General features: G+C 52.5%; 1 protein-coding gene across 2 annotated transcripts; it reads right to left on the reverse strand.

Annotated features, from left to right (window-relative positions):
* Positions 1-40: 40 nt before the first annotated feature.
* Positions 41-16,040, reverse strand: PRPF8 (pre-mRNA processing factor 8). Of its 2 annotated transcripts, none has more exons than XM_074263847.1 (42): positions 15,938-16,040; positions 15,006-15,116; positions 14,728-14,896; positions 13,968-14,132; positions 13,666-13,884; positions 13,324-13,536; positions 13,040-13,165; positions 12,806-12,911; positions 12,055-12,245; positions 11,837-11,956; positions 11,546-11,735; positions 11,288-11,407; positions 11,075-11,209; positions 10,757-10,886; positions 9,213-9,409; positions 8,895-9,101; positions 8,616-8,779; positions 8,399-8,525; positions 8,122-8,314; positions 7,784-7,971; positions 7,467-7,705; positions 7,179-7,325; positions 6,828-7,038; positions 6,580-6,696; positions 6,046-6,473; positions 5,800-5,935; positions 5,497-5,666; positions 5,208-5,337; positions 4,967-5,113; positions 4,644-4,804; positions 4,248-4,439; positions 3,841-4,078; positions 3,604-3,732; positions 3,083-3,196; positions 2,830-3,003; positions 2,391-2,584; positions 1,885-2,124; positions 1,621-1,762; positions 1,374-1,514; positions 1,122-1,261; positions 817-1,019; positions 41-337 (listed from the first exon to the last, which is right to left on the reverse strand). In XM_074263847.1, the coding sequence occupies exons 2-42, from the start codon at positions 15,103-15,105 to the stop codon at positions 183-185; spliced, it is 7,008 nt and encodes a 2,335-aa protein (XP_074119948.1). In that variant the 5' UTR covers positions 15,106-15,116; positions 15,938-16,040; the 3' UTR covers positions 41-182. The 2 variants fall into 2 exon arrangements, with proteins under 2 accessions (XP_074119948.1, XP_074119949.1); XM_074263848.1 differs by lacking the exon at positions 15,938-16,040 and adding an exon at positions 15,532-15,630.
* Positions 16,041-20,831: the final 4,791 nt, after the last annotated feature.

The raw sequence follows: 20,831 nt of genomic DNA on the forward strand, positions 1-20,831 counted from the left end.
CGGCAAAGCGTCCCCTCCCCCCAAAAAGCGGAGACAGGAGTAATTTGTACAAAATTTATTGTCACGCTCGCGCCCAGGCGCGGGCCTCAACGTTGCACAAGACATAAAAACACGAGCACAAAATCCGGGAACGGAGCCGGGCTGCTGAATGTCAACAGTGGCGGGGGCGGGGGGCGGGGCGTCTAGGCGTACAGGTCCTCCCGGTCGGCCGAGTACACCTCCCCTTCCTGCAGCAGTGCGAAGTTCAGGAAGTGGGAGGGCCGGTGCACCTCGTGGTAGAACTCTTTGGGGTTGGCCAGCTGCAGCTCGTATTTCATGTTGGGGTCGTGCCGAACACCTGCAGCGGAGGGGGGCACATGGTCCAGGGCCGGCAGGGCCTCCAGCGGCCCCCCCAGTGCAGCCTGTGCCAGGGGGAATCCCTGCCCTTGAGGGAGCCCTCTTCTTTGTACTCAAGTCCCTTCTGACTTTCTCTCTTTTTATACAATCCATGTATGTTTCCAATTACAAATAAAACTTTTCACATTTGCCTTAAGATTGTGAGTTCTGGCCTTTCCCTCCCCACCCCCACCCCCACCCCCTTCTGTTTTAGGGGCAGCCTTGCAAACCCTATTTCGGCACCTGGCCTAGTTTTCTAAAAAAGGGAATTTGTTCAAGAGGATCTTTTGGGAGCAAAGTGTGTTTGGGGAACGTAATGAGGTGGCACTTCAAAGAGCCGGCCTGGGGGGGTGGGATGGAGGAAATCCCGGCAGACCCAAAGCCTGGGTTCTCCCCACCCAGCATGGCCCCGGAACCCCTGAGCCCCCCAGCTGCACTCACCCATGAAGTTGTAGTTCCAGGACGCCTGAGCGGGCACCATGAAGAAGCCGAGGAAGCGGTCAGAGAGCAGCATCTGGACACGCTCGTAATGGGAGGGCAAGTAGCCTTTGGGGTTGTTGCCCTTGTCCGTGTTCTGCCGACCCCACTCGTAGCCACTGGGTGTCAGCTTATAGGCCGTCAGGGTGCAAGAGCCCGGAGTAAAGCTGGGAAGAAGTGGGGAGTTCAGAAGAAAAGCCCCAGCCCCACAAGGAGCCCCACAAGGAGGAATGAGTGCACCCACCACCCCCTGTCCATGCCGTCCTCACCTGCAGGTGATGATGATTGTCTTCTCCCCATCCCACGAGGGGTTGTCGGCCATGACCTTGGCATGGGTGGTGACGTCCTGGGGCGAGAGCTGAGGGGACTCGTTGGGCTGAGTGTGGATCCAGCCGAGGGGCTCCATCTCCTGTGAGGAGTGAGAAACTCATGAGTAGGGCCTTCCGAGAGCCCAAGCCCGAGCAGCCCCAAGGCACAGTGGACCCACTTCTCTACTGGCCCGCCAGCACCTCCCCACTCACCTTGAGGTACTCATGCTGGGGAAGCTGGCCCGGCAGGTGCACAGTCTGGTGGGTGCCCCACTGAGGCACCATCACAATGCAGCGGATCTCCTTCACCTGAGGGTTGTCCGGAGGGCTCACTCCATAGAGGTAGCCTGCAATCTGCAGACAACAGGGAGACACTCAACAAAGAAGGCTCCTGCCCAGGAGCAGTAGGGGCTCCTTTTCTGACCCAGCGTGGGGGTCTGTGCCCACCCTGCCTCCTCACCTGGGCCCGAAGATCAGAAATGCAGATGAATTTCTTGAGGACGTTCTTGGGAAGGATGTAGGTGTAGCCCGTCTCTTTGATGTCGTCGGATGACACATAGATGTGGTTGGTGCGCAGATGCAGGTTGGCTGCAGAGATGGCCCTGGGGTAGAAGGCAGGGGGTCAGCATTATGGCTGGAGCCCCGGGCCTGCAGCCCGGGCTCTCTCCCACTTCAATGCCCCCAGCCTTTGTCGGAGTCCTGCTCCCCTTCCCTGGGCCAGTACCTGACCCTCCACTCGGTCTTAGAGGAGAAAGTTTGTGTCTCATAGTTGCTGGTGGTGGACGTGATGATCTCATCACCATGCTTGTTGACAGTCCGGGTCTGTGTAGCTGTCAGCTGGGACTGCTCCTTAGTCTGCTTCTCAATCTCAGCTATCTGCTGCCTCTGCTGCGAAGGGGCAGAAATTTCCATGCCCAGGATGATGTCCCGGATCTCTGACTGTGTCAGAGAGGCCACATTGACACTGTGGGCAGAGAGGAGTTCAGACCACACTCATGGGTACACGACCCTTTGTCACCCTCTGGCCTCCGGATAATTCTAGACCTTCCCCCAGGGAAGCGGACTCTGACCCAGGTGGGCTTCTGCAGGGCCATGCCTTCCTGGACAACCTGCCTAAACCAGGGGACAGCCCTCCTTCTTCAGAAAACCCTCACTAAGCTCATGCCAAGTCTGGCACTGCCTTCAGCAGGCAAGTTCTCCTAGCTCCCCCAGGGGCATGCACCCACTCACTTGTTTTTCTTGCCGTAATCAGCCAGGATCAGGTCCTTGAGCTGCACCTCAACCTTGATCCACTCCTCGTCGGTCAGTGTGGGCCAGATGTGGTGCGGCTCTGTGATGGTGGTCTTGTCCGGCTTCAAGATCACTTTGGCCCGGTCATTGTTCACATGAAGGGCACGGAGAATCAGGATGAGACGGGAAAAGGCCTGGGCACAAGAGAAGAACGTCAGCCTTACACGCCCACGAAGTTTTCCCCCTTTCTACCTTCCTTCCCATCCCTTTCCAGACTTTCCAGAGAGCAAGCAATTTTTGCCATCCGCTTGGCATCCCTAGGCCTTGCCCTCAAATCAGCCTCTCTGAGGCTAGAGAACCTGAGCAAAGGCAGTGCTGAAGATGCCCCCCTCCTGACATCCCATCCCTGCGTCAGGGCGCCCCCGGCCCCACTTCACACCGTGTAGGACGAGATGGTTCTGAGCCAGTCATCATAGAGATTGAAGAGAACCATTTGGGGCTCGGTGGCCTTGAGGATAAGATCTCCAAATTTCTCTACTTTGAGACAGGCCTGGAAGGGCAGCTGCAGCTCCGAGCCTTTGATCACAATGTTGGGGAAGTCCAGTAAGTGCACCTGAAACAAAGCTGAGGTGAATGGCCCCACTCCAAGGCTCTGGGGCCCAATTCTGCCCAATTCCCTCCAGGCTCCTTACCTCCAATGGGTCCAACATGCCTTTTCTGGTCACAATGATCTGTTTGGGCTGCTCCTCTACAGGGAGAGAACGGATCAGGGCAGCCACTTCCTCGGCCGTCTTCCACTTGGCCAACTGGGAAGAGGACAGAGGACATTGCCCACTGAGCCTCCACCTAGAAGATGGGCAGCAGGCAGGGCAGACACAGAAGGCAGGAAGGCGCTAGGAGGCACCCATGGGGGCCCATTGCCCTGGGCTTAGTGGTAGTAATAAGGTCAGAGGAGTGGGATGGATGAGAGTGGAGAAGGCCTTCAAAGACAGAGCACCACATGCTACACAGAGGTTCCGAGAATCTACAGTGAGTTTGTCCAGAGATCATGGAGTCCTAGAGCCAGAGACTCTTAACTAAGGGGTTATTTTAGGAGACTGCTCAAGTCCTACAGGTAGACTGGGAGCCCCCACCCGGTGTCCTCATGGGATGCCAGGCCAGACACAACAGAAGGAGAGAAGAGCAGGACCTTTGGGGCCCCAATTCCTGATACCTGACCCAGACGCTTCTGTCCGGCCCACACAGATGTGTGGATGATCTTCAGGAAGAGCTGCCCCGTCCTTGGATTGAAGATGAAGATGGCCCCATTGATGGGCTTGGTAGTCAAGTTCCCTTCAAAGGTCTAAGGCAGAAGCAGACACGCTCAGTTAACGGGATCCCAACATGAACCTGAACAAAGGAAGCTTGGGGCCCCCTCCTAGCAGGGCATGATGTCCAGGCCTGTGCCTACCTTGTGAATAGTGACTCTGTAGACATTGGTGTCATCCACAAACCAGATGATCTGGTTGGAGAAGAGCTCGCCGTAGTTCTGGGAGGAGAGGTAAGGCTCAGTGGGCTCAGAGGAGTACAGCTGCAGCCCCTTGCGTATTCGCTCTCGGAGCACGTACAAGGCGGGGTTTGCCTTCATGATCTTTGCCATGGCTTGCTGGATCAGTGGCTTGCTTCCTGGAAACCAGTTTCCGTAGGCACTGTGAAGATGGGAGGATGAGAGTGAAGACCGGAGGAAGGAAGGGAGAGCGGACCAACAAGGCGGGCTGTGAGCTGCCAGGGTAACCCCATGGTGAGCACCCCAGGTGAGGAGAAAAGGCCCACACCACCTACAAACCGGAGCCACAGAAACGACTGGGGCCTCCTCACCTGTGCAGATTGTACGCCAGGTCTATGGCAATGAGCACACCCGTCGGAGAGGGGTAGATACTCATGTTGTCGGTGGTATAGTCCAGAAACTTGGCCCGAGCGTAGCGTTCGATGTCATGGGAGTCATAGTCGCCCCAGCGCAGCTGGATGTCGATCCAGTACTTCTGAGTGGTGGTGCTGTCCATCACATCCCTACAAAGACAAGGAAGTCAAGGGCCCCACCTTCGAGGGAGCATCAGCATCCCTGATACACAAAGGGGAACAAAGGGCACCTGCCAGCCCTGGGAAGGCTCAGAGAGCAGAGAAAAGCAGAGGGGCCTGGCAGAAACCCGGTATCCTGGCAAGGCAGGAAGGGGATGACAAAGGAGGCAGCGGGCAGAGCTGGGCAGTACGTACTTGGAGTCAGCCAACAGAGAAGGCCGGGAGACGTTCCATTTATAGGAGGCAAAAAGCAGAATGTCTGCACAAGAAGAGTTCATCTTATAGGACTTCCGGGGGTGAATTGTTTCCTTTTGCACCGTTTCAATTTCCAGCGCATCCAATTCTTGGTCAAACACCTAAAAACAAGACAGAGTGGGATATGCTGACAGCAGGTGGCTGTAGCCAAGAAAAGCAAGCACGCCCCCCAACTTGGAGACAATCGTCCGGAGACAGCCCCCTTCCAGAGCTTACGGGAAGTCTTCCCTGACTAGAACTGCTGCCTCCTCCCCAAAGCCTACCTGACACAAGTCCATGACAATACTCTCGTGGATCTTCTGCCATAAATGGGCACGGAAAATCTGGATGAGAGAGATCTTCAGGGTGGGGATCTTGCCATGCATGAAGATGCCAGTAAGGTCCAGCTGGACCTGGAAACCTACATATACCTGAAGGAGAGCAGGGGAGGTGAGCCTGAGAAGGTGGAGACGGAGCCAGACAGACACCATTCCCTTCCAACTCCTGCCCCCAAGGAAGACTCACGTTGGCACGGTTAATGGTCGGTGACCACCACAGCGTGAAGCGACGGTTGGGGATCTGGTTCAAGCCGGACCGCTGGGCATTGGTCAGCTTCTTCCATTTCATCGACTCCTCAAAGCCACTGGCCTTCTCCCTGTGAGGGCCAAAGCAGCCTGGTGACCGTCAATACTCCCTCCCACCCAGGCTTAGCCACTCTGACCCTTGGGGTACCTCCCTGGGGGGCAGAGAGAGCATCAGCACATGGGGCTGTTATCAGGAATGGGGAGGAGGGGGGAGGGAAGCACTATCTCACCAGAAGAGACCCTCCCAGGTAGGGAAGTAAGTGCCCTTGAAGAGGGTGTGTTCCAGGATGCCCTCCACACCACCCAGGGCCTGGATCATGTCTGTGCGGTAATTGTTCAGGTTCCAGAGCTTTCCATCATGCCGCTGGTGGGTCCACCAGAAAGGATTTTGTTTCAGGACCTGAAGGGAGGAGTGAGTAAATAAAAGATATGAGTGGGTAACAACCAAGCAAGGGACTGACTACACAAGGCCCACAGGAGGCAGCGGCTTCTGCTCCCAAAGGAGCCTTTCCCGCCCTCGTCTCCTCCAGCACCTGGTATTGCTTGAAGTCGGTGCGGACACGCCAGCCCTTGTCGTAAGCCAGTGTGTGCCGGTCCTTTTGGAACAGAGTGTTGATCCGGGGAATGCCTCGGTCCCATGAATCCTCCAGGTCCTCCAGGGTCAGCCGCCTGCCCAGGAAGGAAAATAATAAGGTAATGGCGCAGTCCCTCGGATAAGACGCTCCCCTAGCAAGACAATAGGAGACTCTGGGGCTTCTCCTCCCCGGATGGGCCCCCACCTGTTCTGAGCGATGGCCTCCTGCCTCTTGAGCGCATACTCGGCCCAGACCCGTTGAGAGTCAATGAACTCGCTCTCCCAAGGCTGGATATAGCGGTACAAGTTAGGAATGAGCTGGTCTTCTTCATGGCTCATCCCGGAGCGGAAGTGGGTGATGCCCACGTCTGTCTGCTTGGACCACCTGAGATCAGACTGGGGGATGAGGACGTGGCCCATGGACAGCATGCCCAGCCCCCCGAGCTCTTTGGGGGTGTAGAAGACGACTGGGGGGAAGCGGCTCGGCATCTTGGAGTTGAGCCCGATCTTGATTCGGGTCTGGATCTTGTTCTCACATTTCACCAGAAGGTCCAGCAGCTCCTGGGTGTTCACCACAGCCTCTCGGAAGTACGTCATGAGCCCAATGAGAGCCGTGTTCCACTTGTTCACGATCTGGGAGGACGCAAGGGCAAAAAGGCAATGAAAAGGTGAAGGAAGTCAAAGTTGAAAGATGAGGGGCAGGGAGGACCGAGAGGAGGGACCTCGAGAGCAGCAGTACCTTGGTGAAGGTGGTCGAGCCAGAGGCCATCAGGATCTGACGCACACGGTTGTGGAAGCGCTGCATCGACTCATCATCCACCCTCAGGAAGCACTGAGCTGTCCGCTCCTTCGTGACCTGGGTCAGGAGACAGTGACAGTGGTAACAAAATGGGACCCATCAGGGGGCTCAGAGGGCCTCGCCTCTCATCCCCCCACCCCCCAGCCCTACCCTTGCTGACAGCCGCCCTTAAGCCCCAGGCCCAGCACCTCATTCTGGAGGTTCCAAACACCATCCTTGTGGGTGAACTCCTCGTAGCTGGTGCGGCATTTGGGCAGGATGCGGCACTCGAAGCCGCACATGTTGAAGAGCAGGTTGGGGTTGTCCTTGCTGTACACTGACACAAAGCTGTTCTCCCACTGCACCGTCGTCACTGATCGCGGCAGTCGGTTTTTGATGTCCCAGAACACGGCTCGGCCCCTGCCCACAGAAGGGCACAGGGTCAGAAGGCAGCTTCTCTGGGAGACCCCGAGCCTCCCGTTTCTGAAGTTTCCCCATTCCCGCTCATTGGGGACATTGACGTCACCTCTGGCATCCCTCTTCCTTCCCCCCAAACTCACAAGTTGACGTCATGCTTCATGAGGCGCATCCGCGCGTCACGGGGCCAGCACTTCTTGTTGTTGTAGCCCACGATGTTCTCGTTGTTGGGGTCAGGGTGCTCCGTGAGGTAGCGCTGGATCAAGTCCCGGGCCTCGTCGGCAGTGAACCTGTGCCAGGCAGGACCCCAAAGCCTCAGCCGGGGTGTCGGCCTTATGCAGCCCAGAGATAAGCTAGACCCCCAAAACCCAACCTCCCCATGGCCTTGGGCAAGGGGCTGCCACCACTGGGTTGGAGGGAAGATCACATACCTGAAGAAAATGTGGATGCGGTCGATATATCTACAGAAGAGGCGGATGGGGTGGGCGGCTTCCGTGGCAATGTCTTGGAAGCTAAGGAAGTCATTGGGCATTTGGGGAGGCCCAGCCATTTCGCTGGCCCGGTGTAGGCCCAACACCAGAAGGTCCATCACCAGCCCGTAGTACTGCACGATGAAGGAGGCGAACTGGAGTCCTCGAATGATCCCGTATGAATTCGTGTGGTTCATGTCCTAGGAAGAAGGGAGCGTCACAACGCTGCCCCACCCCGACCCCCAGGCCCGGCCCCAGGCCCGGGCCCCCAAGCCTGCCTTGTAGTTGATGACCACATTGTTCTTGGCTGTCATGTAGTCAGCAATGTTGTGATCCACAATGAGACGCAGGAGCCTGTTCAGGAGCGTCAAGTCGATCTTCTCATACATCTTCTCGAAGCGCGACTCCAGCATGACATTGCACTCTCCCTCACTCGTCTCCCACACGTCCTGCAGGTTATTGATGCCTGGCAGAAAGAGAAGGACTCAGCTGCTCAGCACCACCCAGGGGAGAAAGCAGCCCCCGTAGGCACAGTCACAGCCCCTGGTGCCACTTCCTCACTAGGAGCCCACCCTCTGTGAGAGGACTCCCGTGTGCTACCCCCGGAGGGCCTGACCTTGGCACCACTTATACACCAGCAGGGGAGGCGGCTCCGTGTCAGCAGGTTTGATCCAGGGTGGGAAGAGCCGGCGCTTGTCAGCTTCGTACCACAGGTACTGATCTAAGTAGGCATCTGTGATCTTCTCCAGAGGTTCTACGTCGTACACGGGAACCAGGTGACTGTACAGGTCCATGAACTCAATGCCCACCTGTGGGGCAAGGTGTCCAAGTCACACCTGAGTCCCAGTCAGCTACAGTGCTGCACTCCCTCCTCCCAAGGCCCGCTTGCTCACCTCCTTGAAGGCTCTTTGTGTAAGTAAGTGACGCTTGATGCGAGATAGAGCCTCGTGCGGGTTGTCATAGGCTTGCTCGATCAGGCCCAGCTCCTCCCTCTGGGACTGGTTCAAACGGGACTTCACGCTGACGAAAGAACAAAGTCGGGGAAGTCAGGGCCAGCAGGGAGAGCCGAGGCCCCAGTGACTGAGAATGAGGGTCCCCCCAAACCCTCACCTGTAGGCTTCCTTGAGCCGTTCCAGGGCCAGGATGAGTAGCTTGGTGTCATGCTTGTAGGAGAGTGGGGGGAAAGGGATGGGGGAGAATCTGCGGCTCTCTAGCCAGTGCACAGTGGTGGTGTAGACGGCCACCGCCTCTTCTGCTGTGATGTAGGGACCATCCTGGACAGAGAGAAATTCAATTCCACATGCCAATCTGAGCACCAAAGCAGCACGACCTCGGGCCACATGCCCGCAGCCCCTCTCCACGTGCTGCTTTCCCTGCGCCGACCCTCACCTTCAGGTAATTGTGCTGTCGTTCCTGTTCAGCCTTCAGATAGAGCCGTGTGAGCCTACCCAAGTTCTTCTTACAAACGGTCTTGTCGACGGTGGCTCCCCGGCGGATCCGTTCTCGGTTATAATGGGCAGTGTTGGTCCACCAATCCGCCTTAGCCTTCACGTAGCGCAGGATCATGTTCTCAATGGGGGTTGGCAACCCAGGAACCTAAAGAGAAAATTGGCAGAGAGAGAAGTTGAGGCCCAAACATAAGGACAAGGTGAGGAAGAAACCCAATGAACCTGGGAACCGCTGCCCTACGCCTGCAAACCCACACACCTTCCAGGGGATGTTGGCCTTCCAACAGCGCCAGGCCTCGCTGAGGTGCTGCAGGATCGTCCGGGCCTTGTTCTGTTTGATGCCCTCAGGCATCATGTCCAAGATGTCATGCATCACTGCTGCCCGGAGCTCCAAATCAAAGTGGGACTCCACTCGCTGCTTGGTCACGGTCTTTGCCACCCCCTTTGAGTGACGACCTGGCGGTTACAAGTAAAAATGCACTGTGAGCAATCCACACCTGTGGGGTCTACATCTCAGTTCCTGTGATAGGAAAGGGAACTATTTACCAGGGGCCTGTGTGGACTCTGACAAAAACCGGACTCAACCTGAAACGCCAATTGTCTCTCTTAAGGTAATTATACTCTTAACTTCAGCTCAATGTGAAAGTAAATGTAGTTTTGTATGCCTGTGCTTGTTTGTTTTACTCTTGAACGTTCTGGGTTTGATGCAGGCCTTTTCTTTCTTACTATGAGTGATTTCCAAAAGTAATTCCTTGTCTTACAGGGGAACAATCCCATCAAAGCGTATCTAGCCCCTTTTGAGTCTCATTCCCCTCACCCTGAGAAGAATCGCCCAGGAGATAGTTGGCTCAATTTGCTTGGAGATGTCCAGGGAGGGGAGCCCTGATTTGCTGGGATTTCACCCTCTACTTTACATGTGTTAGCAGGTTTTGCTATTTTCTAAAAACATCAACTCTAAACCTGCCCCTCTATTCTCTGCTCCTCCTTCTGACTCTTAGGGCAAGCAGAAGAAATCTAAGTCTCTTTCGCTGAGGTGAAGGTAGCTAACGTGGCTCTGAGGAATATTCTCTTCCTCTGTAGGATAAAATACAGATTCCTAACTGGTCAAAGATCCTGACCATCCTCGCTAGCCAGTGTAATTCTTAAAACTTGCCAGCCAGGGTCAAACGTGGGGCAAAGAGGAACAGGCGCACAAAGTCAACAGCATTCCATCCCTCCAAGCCACCTACCCTAAACCTGCACTTTTGGCTACCCACACCTTTTGCCAAGTCCTGATGAAGACACTGCCTGCCTCCTACACCTGGACAGCTGGTTATCAAGACAAGTAGGACTTTTCTAGCCTTTTAAATCTCTGTGGAACTTAACTTTGTTCCCTCCATCAACTGTCTCTCCTGGCTGCTGGGCATCTGCCAACCCTTCTACAAGTTTACCCAAGTTACTCAGGAAAAGGTGCACCTGCACAGGACTAACTGACAAAGGATGCTCAGGGGCAGCCCATAGAAATCTTCCCCCAAGTGGATACAAACCCATTTATGACCTTCCTTCAGTCTCATAAGTCATGTAATTTCTAATAACTCTATTCTCTTCTTTAGCCTTCTCTTCAGAGAGAAGCCTCAGTCACTTGAGGCTGAAAATCTGCCTGGAGGGGGCCCTAGGAGTGTTCTCTCCATTTGTATCATCATGATCCAAAGAAGGGGATCCCATTCACCCCAGAAAAGATGGAGAAGAGAATCGATACAATGACCACCCAACACACATGCTGCAAAACGGAGTAGAAGATGGGTGCCAGGGGTAGTTACTCACCTTCAAACTGCCGGGCCAGGAGGTTGCCCAGCCACCGTTCCAAAAGAGGAGTGATGCCACGCATGAAAAATAACCAGACTCGCCAACCAGCAGCCCAGAAACCACATCCTGGGCCCTTCCCCACAGGACCCTAGAATGCCGAGCAAAGCCCCCAGATCAGCCACGGGTCCCATTGTTGCCTCCCACGGGACAAGGGCACCAGGAGGAAGCAGCAGGCTCAGGAGCCCGGCTGGTGATCCTTGGAGCTCCCTGCAGGGTCTCCCCCAGACACACAAGTAGCACCCATGGAAAGCCCAGGACCAGGAGAGGGGCTCTTACCGTGTTGAAGCGATAGTAGATAAGGTGCTTCAGGTCCTTGCACATGCGGATCTGCCGCATCAGCTTGTACTTGTAGCGGTACATTCCTGTCAGTTGTCCCACGTGGGCAAATATATACTGCAGCCCATCTGCTAGCTGGAAGAGTATCACCTGTCAGGCCCTGGGCTTGGGCCAGCCCCTCCCCCTCCTACTGTGGGTCAGGCCCAGTCTCACCTGGAAGGCATCCACGTTGCCCAAGCGGTACTGGACGTGGCTGTCCACCACGAGCTTGGTCAGCCGCAGCACCTCCCGACACAAGTGGAAGGCATTTCCGAAGCGTGACTTCTTTCTCTCCTGAGAAAGAACAAGAAACAGAAAACAAGCTGGTGTCAGGAAGGAGATAATGGGGAGCCTGAGGCTCCCTCCACGTGGCGGGCCCTGGAGCCAATGTCACCATTAGCTCAGCCTCCCCCAAAAGGCCCGCCCAGGCACCTTGGTAGTGAGAGTCTTGACAGGCTTTAGGTTGAAGTTATAGTCCAGATGCAAGTAATTGAGATTCTTTCGGTGGATGAGGAGGTTGAGCATATTGTAGCCCTGGCGGCAGACCTGCAGACCTACTTCCACCCAATCTAGTTTGGTGGACTGGAAGAATTTCGTGGCCTTAAAGGATCGGAAGAGATACCTGAAGGACAGAAGAGATCCATTTTCCTTTTGTTGTAGGACTTGGGAGTGGAGGGTGGAGTCAGCAGCAAGAGGAGAAAAGGGATTACTGAGGCTGCTCACCTCTTCTTCTGGGCCTTGGGGGGTCGGTGCTTGAGGGCATTCAGCACATAGTACTTGAGTAGCTTTTGGTAGGAGACCCTCACCTTCACAGGCTGCCCAGCAGGACAATGCTCCCGATACCTGGAGGGACAGACAAGGCAGGATTTGGTAGATCTCCCTTATCACACACTGCTGCCTACTTCATGCTCCACCCCCCTGCACTCAAAAGAAGACTTTACCAGTTTTTAACGAGAGGTATGTCCAGGGCACGGCGGGTACGACCAGACCGAAGGTTGAAGGGCCTAGGTGCCCACAGAAGGGCGATGCCATTGGCAGTATTATCTGTGTAAAGGGGCGTGTCCTTGAGGAAAGGTTCCACAAACTCAGGCAGCTCAAACTCCTCGTCGTCATCTGGCAAAGGCTCTTGACTCTAAAAAGGAGAAGGCCAAGGAGCTCAGTCCTTGACGCTTTGGGTAGATTTGGCTCAGCCTTTCGGTCTACACAAAGCCAGGCCTACCAGTGAACCATATATCCCTGAGGAGCCAGGGGCTGGGAGATCCAGCACAGCAGGCCCCATGTCTCCCATGCTACCTGGATCTAGGGCAACAGAACCTAAATCCCAGAGGAAGCAATCACAGCTATCCAAAACAATCTCCTTCTTCCTGGGTTAGCAAAATACCACACCGTAAAAAGTCTATTCAGACTCAGAATACAATGGAAGAACAGAAATTCAGACACAGTAAGGCCCAAGAAAAAGAAAAATATAACAAAGAAAAAACAACTACAACCCAAAAGGGGGGCACAAAGGCTCACAGTACAGAAATCAAGAAAAATAGCAAACAGTGATTTTGGAGCCAATTACTGAGATTCCATGAAGGATACAGAAGTCACCCCTGAGCCAGATGTTTTTAAGAGCTGATCCCCAGCTAGGAAGAGTTTTAAAGGCAGTAATTCAGAGAAGAGTCCTTAAAGTTACTTATTCTGCCTCACCTTGACAGAATGTCTGTGGGAGATAGGATTGATCAAAGGATCAAAGTAGAAGGCTGGGAGATCAGGGTCCTCTGTTTTGATGAACACAACATTGGGAGTGTGGTACCTGAAATGAAAGAGCCACTAAGAGCCCACGATCAGGTGAAATCCCCCTTCCACGCACCCTGCCACTGCCTTGGCCCAGCCCACTTCCCAGCTCTTCTCCTTTTCTGATAAAGGTTCTGGTCTCTTTACCAGGTGAGGTGGACGTGGTGTGGAAGGTTGTTGTACAAGTACGGAAAAGCAATCTTATATTCGGTTCTGATGGGCTGCCTGATGATGATCTTGTTGATATCATTAAACTCATTCCAGTCTTCGTCCCTGCAGGGAGTAGCAAGCACAGGTAGATCTAAGGGGGGAGGGGGAGTGCCACAAGTGAGGTACTGACACAGAATGTGTTTAGTGCTCCAGGCCTGCCAGAGTCTGGCATCAAGAACAGATCTGACCCAAACCGGGTCCTTCTTTCTAATCACACTTACTGAAGATTGATGTCTCGGACCAGCGGTTCAAATTTAGGGCCCCCTGGGATAGCCATGTTGAGGGCCTTAGAGGTGAAAAACGCCTTCAGGTCAAACAGATAGAAGTAATTGTCATCCACCAGATCAGTTAGGAGCTGGTTGGCCAGGCGGTACAGAGTGGACATCATGGGCAGGGTGAACTGCCAGCGCTGATAAGTGGAGCCATTCACGTACCTGGAAATAAAAGGCTAAGGTGAGAAATCAGCTACCCGGGCCACAGCAATTATTCCTAAAGTCAAGACTTCTCTCTTCAACAGACGCAGAGGCCCAACAAGGCCAGCTGGCTGGGCTGGGACCACTCACTTCCTGCTGTCCCGGAGGGGCTGGTGGTCATAAAACCAGTCCAGCACAGGGGCATCCTCCTCGGGGTCCAGTTCCAGCTGAATGGCTTCCAAAGGCTCCACATCGAGGATGTTGTCAGCATAGTCAAGGGGTGGCTCCTCATCATCAAACGGGGGGAAACGCATCCGCTTGAAGTGCCGCCTGTCCCTCTTCTCTCGACGCATCATGATCCACATGGACCTGGGGAGAGCCCCAGCACCATCAGAGCCCCAGATGGAACACGGAGACAAGCTCCGGCTCCAGCATCCCCCGGGCCCTCTTACCCCCACTGAGAGATGTAGACAGGCTCGATGACCCAAGGAATCTCGTTGACAAAGGAAATGGCGCCGGTGATGTGGTAGAGAACAGGCACATCCCGGATCTGCTCCCAGGGCATGGGCATGTTTTCCAAGAGCTTGAGGACGGCGTGCGGCATGTACTTCAGGGCCCTGTGCGAGGGGTAACGAGAGGGTGAGCTCCGCTCCCGGCCCCACGCGCTACGCTGTTCTGCTCGACAGGAAAGAGTCAAGCTAACTCAGTCTCCCAGGAGCAACCTCCCCTGGCTCAGTTTTAGGCTATGGGAGAAGCAATTCAGCTGGCCTCTCACCGCGCCTCTAGCTACAGAATTCAGATGGGGAGGCCAAGGGACCCGGGGAACTCAGAGCACGAGCCTGCTGCTCTGTCCCGGAGGCCTTGAAAGAATTCAGTTTCAACCATGTCAGCACACAGGGACCTCGGGCCTACAGTGGCAGTAATGGACGTGTAAATGTGGATTGGGGATTTGCACCTCCCGCAACCCGGAAGTTCCATTCCTCCAAGGGGCATTAGGAGCAGCAGCGCTCAGAGACCGTCCAGGGCCCCACTGTACGTCAGGGAGGAAAAGGACAATCCCGTCCAGAATTACAAGGGCTCCACAGCCTGGGAGCCGGCCGGCTGCACCACGGCCAGACAGCTGCCTTCTCCACATCCCTCAGCCCCTTTGCCCTAACCCGTGGCCGCCTGAGGCCGGAGTGTGAGAACCCTGCTGGGCCCCGCCTTCCTCACCCCAGGTAGACCCGCTTGTCGTGCCGGAACTTGCGGTTGGTCATGTCCCCGTGGTCGCGGATGATCTTCCTGACGTGCTCCGGGGGCATGTCTTCCTTCTGGGCATCTACAAACCCAAACTTCCGCTTCTCTGCATAGCGCTTTGCCTGCAACTGCTGCCATTTTCGGGCTGGCGAGAAAGACTAGCCTGAGTCACTGTCCATCCCCCGGGAGGGAGGCTGCCCAGCAGACCCCGAGAAGCTGTAGCGGCCCTCCCCCTCCCCGCCCGCCGCCCTCACCTTTCTCCTGAAGCTTCTCCTCTGACATGTAGTCGGGCAGCGGTGCCAGAGGGCCCGGCACGGGGGTCCCGGGCCCCCTGTAGGGAAACACCCCGGCCATGTCCGGAGAACCTGGAGAACGGAACCGGAACTCAGGGTCTGAAACAAGAGGGTAAGGCCCGCCCACAAAGTGCCCAAAGCCTTTCCCCAACCCCCATTTCTAGACTAAGATAAATGTAATGGTCTTCTCCCAACTCAAACAGTAATCTCCATCACGGCCCCAGGGCAGGCTGGCCTGGCCCCCTGGTTCTCTTCCGCTCTGGCTGCGGACCCTCCATCGCTGCCCTTCCCAGCCCCAGACTCTCTGCAAGACCTTCTGCATCCCCTCCCCCCAACTCCCGCCAACGCCACGCCCCGTTTTGGGCACTAGAGCGTGCGCCCGGCCCACAGTGAGGGTTTGATGGAAGCTGCCAGGCGGGGAGGGGGAGGGGAACGGGAGACGAGGCCTACCCTCAGGGAGCTCCCCATCTGACCCACTTTCTCTCACCGTGAACAGCTTCTCAAATTCGTTCCAAACCCTGTCCTCTTCACCCAGAAGCCCTCGACTCCATATGCTCCCGGCCAGCCTCAAGCCCACTGCGCATGCTCTCTGTTCTACACACCCCTTTTAACCCACAGCCCCCTTATCCCTCACTCAGGACCCCCCGCTTCATGGCGCATGCCCACTGCGTATCTCTCCCAGAAACGAGACTCCGCGCGCTCCCTCCATCCCCACAGCGCGTGCGCGCCCCCTCCCTCCACACTGCAGCCACAAGCCCCAGCATCCCCCCTCCCCCACACCTCTATTTCTCCTTCACTTCTTCGTGCAAACCACACCGCTCCCGCGCGCCCCTGCCCAGTCCAGCCTCCCGGATCCCGCACGTGTCACCAGCCCTTTACTCTGCTTTACTTACCCCACAGGACCGGGCAGACACTTTGCTGTTTCTACGAAAACGCAATGGCGGCAATCCTACGTCCGCCTCACGTTCCCAACGCCCGGAAATACGCAAGGAACAACTGCGTGGGGGGAGGGGAAAAATAAATTCCCATCCAATCGGCGCCGACCGAAAAAGATGAAGGACGATTCTAACCAATAATAACCAAGATTCGGATTAAGTGGGCGGGACCATATGTCGGAGTGGCTTTGCTCCCGAAAATGGGCGGGAAGATTTGGGACTAAGCTCCGCCTCTCCCATTTGCGCTCTCCCTCCCCCTTGTAGTTCTGGCCGGGCCCCATCTTCAGGTCCTTGGGAAAAGCCGCTTTCCGACAAATCTGTGGTATTACAGTCTGCATAACTTAGGCAAAGGTTTCTGGTTCTGCCAGCCGGGAAGTCGGAACCCTCCACTGGCCGGAAGCCCGGTCTGGTCCGACCTGGCGGTGGGCCTGGGCAGCTCACCTGGAGCCTCAGCGTCCCCAGACGGCGGAAAGAGTGAGGAGAGAAGCAGCGGCCCGGCCGGGAGAGCGGCCCACCGAACAAACCGGAACAGCCGCTCTGAGAAACCTCCCCTCGTGTCCCATGGATACCGTAACCATGAGGACGATGCCGGCATTTGTCCTGCGCTCCAAGGTTGGCAGAAGGCCATTAGAAGCTCCTAAGGCCCGGGGGAGGTAGGAGCCGTGGAGTTTATTATTCCCATTTTACAGCTGGGGAAACTGAGGCTCAGATTAATTCGTGGGAGTCTGTTGGCTCCGTGGTTGCCTGCCTTCTCCCTGTCTCTTTCATGACCGGATTTTTCTTTTTCCCGAGGACACACCGAAGACTCCGCCCTAGCATTCCAGCCTTCTGGAGTCCCAGCTCCTCCTCTAGTTAGTTTCATCTTGTGTAAAATGGTAATAATAGCTCATCTGTGAGCTTTCCAGAACACTTTCCTGGCTGTAATCAAATCATCAACCAGCGTTTATTAAGTTAGGTGGTTAGAGCACTGGGTCAGGAGGACCTGAGTTCAAATCCGCCCAAGTCACGTAAATTTCTGTGTGCTTCGGGTTCCTCATCTGAACACTGGGAGCAATAATAGCGCCTATTCCCAGAGCTGCCATAAGGATCAAAGGAGATAATATTTGTTGTTTTTTTTTAAATAGCGTTTTCTTTTTCCAAACACACGCCAAGATAGTTTTCAACGTTCACTTTTGCATAGCCTTGTGTTCCAAATTTTTCTCCCTCCTCTTCCCCCAGACAGCAAGAAATCCACTAGTAATTAAACATGTGCAATTTTTCTTTCTTTTTTTTACTAAAGCTTTTTCTTTTCAAACCATATGCATGGATAATTTTTCAACATTAACCCTTGCAAAAGGTCAATTTTTGTTCCAAATCCCCCCCCTTTCCCTCCCTCCCTCCCCTCAATGGCAAGAAATCCAATATATATTAAACATGTTTAACATATATTGGATTTCTTGCCATCTGGGGGAGGGGGTGGGGGAAAGGAGGGGAAAAGTTGAAACAAAAGGTTTTGCAATTGTCAATGCTGGAAAAATATCTATGCATAAATTTTTTGTAAAAATTAATTAATTTTTTGAAATGAAAAAATCAATGGTAAATCCAACATATATACATATTTATACAATTATGACGCTGCACAAGAAACATCCGATCAAAAAGAAAAAAATGAGAAAGAAAACAAAATGTAAGCAAACAACCACAAAAAGAGTGAGAATGTTACATTGTGATCCACACTCAGTTCCCACAGTCCTCTCTCTGGATGCAGATGGATTTCTTCATTACAAGATCATTGGAACCGGCCTCAATTTGATTGTTGAAAAAAGCCATGTCCATCAGGATTGATTTTTGTATAATATTATTGTTGTGTACAATGATGGCCTAGTTCTGCTCATTCACTTAGTATCCGTTCACATAAGTCTCTCTGGGCCTCTCCAAAATCATCCTGCTGATCATTTCTTTATAGAATAATAATATTCCATAACATTCATATACCATAACGTATCCAGCCATTCTCCAGCTGACAGGCATCCACTCAGTTTCCAGTTTCTTGCCACTAGAAAAGGGCTGCCACCAACATTTTTGCATGCATGGATCCCTTTCCCTCCTTTATGATCTCTTTGGGACATAAGCCCGATAGAAACACTGCTGGATTAAAGGATATGCACAATTTGAAAGCCATTTGGGCAAAGTTCCAAATTGCTCTCCAGAATGGTTGGATCAGTTCACAACTCCACCAATAATGTATTTGTGTTTTCCCCGCATTCCCTCCAACATATATTATCTTTTCCTGTCATCTTAACCAATCTGAGAAGTGTGTAGTGGTACTTCAGAGTTATCTTAAAATTCATTTCTCTTGTGATTTGGAGCACCTTTTCATATGACTAGAAATTGTTTCAATTTCTTCATCTGAAAATTGTCTGTTCGTATCCTTTGGCCATTTATCATTTGGAAAATGGCTTGAATTCTTACAAATTTGAGTCAGTTCTCTATGTATTTTAGAAATGAGGCCTTTAGGGGGCAGCTAAGTGGCACAGTGGATAGAGCACCAGCCCTGAGTCAGGAGTACCTGAGTTCAAATCTCGTCTCAGACACTTAACACTTCCTAGCAGTGTGACCCTGGGCAAGTCACTTAACCCTAGAAAGAAATGAGGCCTTTATCAGCACCCTTGAATATAAAAATTCTTTCCCAGTTTATTACTTTCCTTCTAATCTTGTCTGCAATGGTTTTGTTTGTACAAAAACTTTTTACTTTTACTTTAACTTAAAGCAATCAAAATTATCTATTTTGTGTTCAATAGTGTACTCTAATTCTTCTTTGACTAGTCCTTCCTTCTCCATAGACCTGAGAGTAAGCTATCCTTTGTTCTTCTAGTTTGCTTATATATCACTCTTTATATCTAAATCATGAACTCATTTTGACCATATCTTGGTATATGGTGTTAAGTGTGGGTCAATGCCAAATTTCTGCCATATTAATTTCCAATTTTCCCTGCAGTTTTTGTCAAATAGTGAATTCTTAATTACAAAAGCTGGGGTCTTTGGGTTTGCCAAACACTAGATTGCTGTAGTCATTGACTTATTTTGTCCTGTGAGCCTAACCTATTCCACTGATTGACTTCTGTATTTCTTAGCCAGTACCAAATGGTTTTGATGACCACTGCTTTATAGTATAATTTTAGGTCTAGTACAACTAGGCCACCTTCATTTGTGATGTGCAATTCTTTTAAACATATTTCCATATTTATCATGCTGTGCAAGAAAAGTCAGATCAAAAGAAAAAAAAAAAACTAGTGAACATCATCACCACCAAAAAAAGCTTAAAACACTATACTTTGAGATGATATTTATAAACTACTTTGCAAACCTCCAGATGTTATATGAATGCTAACTGTTCTAATTACTTAGCCAACTACTGGCATGCTAAGAGAAAAATAACCTCTAGTCTCAGGGAGCTTGCATTCTATTAAGAGTGACCATACATCTTTATATAACTTCATACAGAATATAATAATATACATTCACTAGGAGACAGGTACTATTATTATCCCCATTTTACAGATGACAAAACAGAGGTCAACATAGATTAAGTAACCTACCCAGAGTCACACAGCTTGTGAGTGTTTTCTTGACATTCAACACAGTGCTCTGCACATTATAAAACCCCCCTAGTGGCCAGAGCCATGTATGTCACAGTTTCTACTCAGGAAGAATTCCCTCATCAGGATACATCTGCAAAATGAGTCAGAGAATGTTATAATGTTAAGAGACAGGTCAGTTTTCTGAGAGCCTCCACAGCTGTGGATCATAACATCAGAAGAGTTACAAGGCAGCCTTTGCTGACACACAGGAACGATATAAATTGGAGGCAGAGGGAAGAGAAGACAGGTCAGACAATGCAACGGCCTCTCAGTCAGAGAGGTCACAGAACACAACTGCCTCTCAGTCTCCTTGTATCATCCTCTCACAAGAGGAGATCCATTCTGGGTTGTATCTCCAGCAGCCACTGTCAGGTGGCTCCTGTGTATTCCAACAGCTCTCCCATGTATTCCAACATTATAATAAAAGGAATTCTCTAGAAAGTGTTTTAGAAAGACTTATGGGAGGGGCAAATTAATCTGGTGACAAGATCAATCACTCAATTATTAAATGCCTTATTATGTGCCAGGTTCCAGCACAGTGGATACAAAAAGAAGCAAAAGACAATCCCTTCCCTTGAGGAGTTTATCATCCAATGGGAGAGAAAACAAATGTTCAAAAAAGCAAGTTACACAGGATAAAAGGGATAAAGAAGGGAAAACACTGGTATTGAGAGAAGTTGGGGAAGACTTCCAATAAAAGATGGGGTTTTGATTGGGATTTAAAGACAGCCAATATATAAGGAAAAGCCTTGAGGCAAGGGGGTCGATTGGGGGATATTGTCATGACCCAAGTGATGAAGCTGGAAAGGTCTGAACTAGGGTGTTAGCAGTGGGAATGGAAAAGGCATTTTTTTTCTCAAAGTAAAGATACTTTCTAGAATGGTATAACAAGAACCATGGCTACAAGATCTCCTCTTTCCTCCCTGCTTTCCCCAAATCTGGGGCAAATTCCATCACGAAAACTCACAGCATCAGTGGGACAATGAAGTCACAACACACTTTGGGAGTGCACATGACCAAGACAACTTCTCTGACCACTAGGAGGTGCCATGGGGCGCAGCGCCTAGGAATCAAGCTCTGGTCTCCAGGTGTCTTCATACTGCCCCCTCCTGGGCACAGGCTCTCTGCTGAACCAGTTCTCTAGGACACATCCCAACTAAAAGATTTAGATTTAGGGACATTTGGAGGAGTCAGAAGACCTGAGTTCAAATTTAGTTCTATTTTTTTTTTAA

The sequence above is a fragment of the Sminthopsis crassicaudata genome, chromosome 4 (assembly GCF_048593235.1).
Source record: "Sminthopsis crassicaudata isolate SCR6 chromosome 4, ASM4859323v1, whole genome shotgun sequence".
In the NCBI taxonomy this organism is placed as follows: Eukaryota; Metazoa; Chordata; class Mammalia; order Dasyuromorphia; family Dasyuridae; genus Sminthopsis; species Sminthopsis crassicaudata.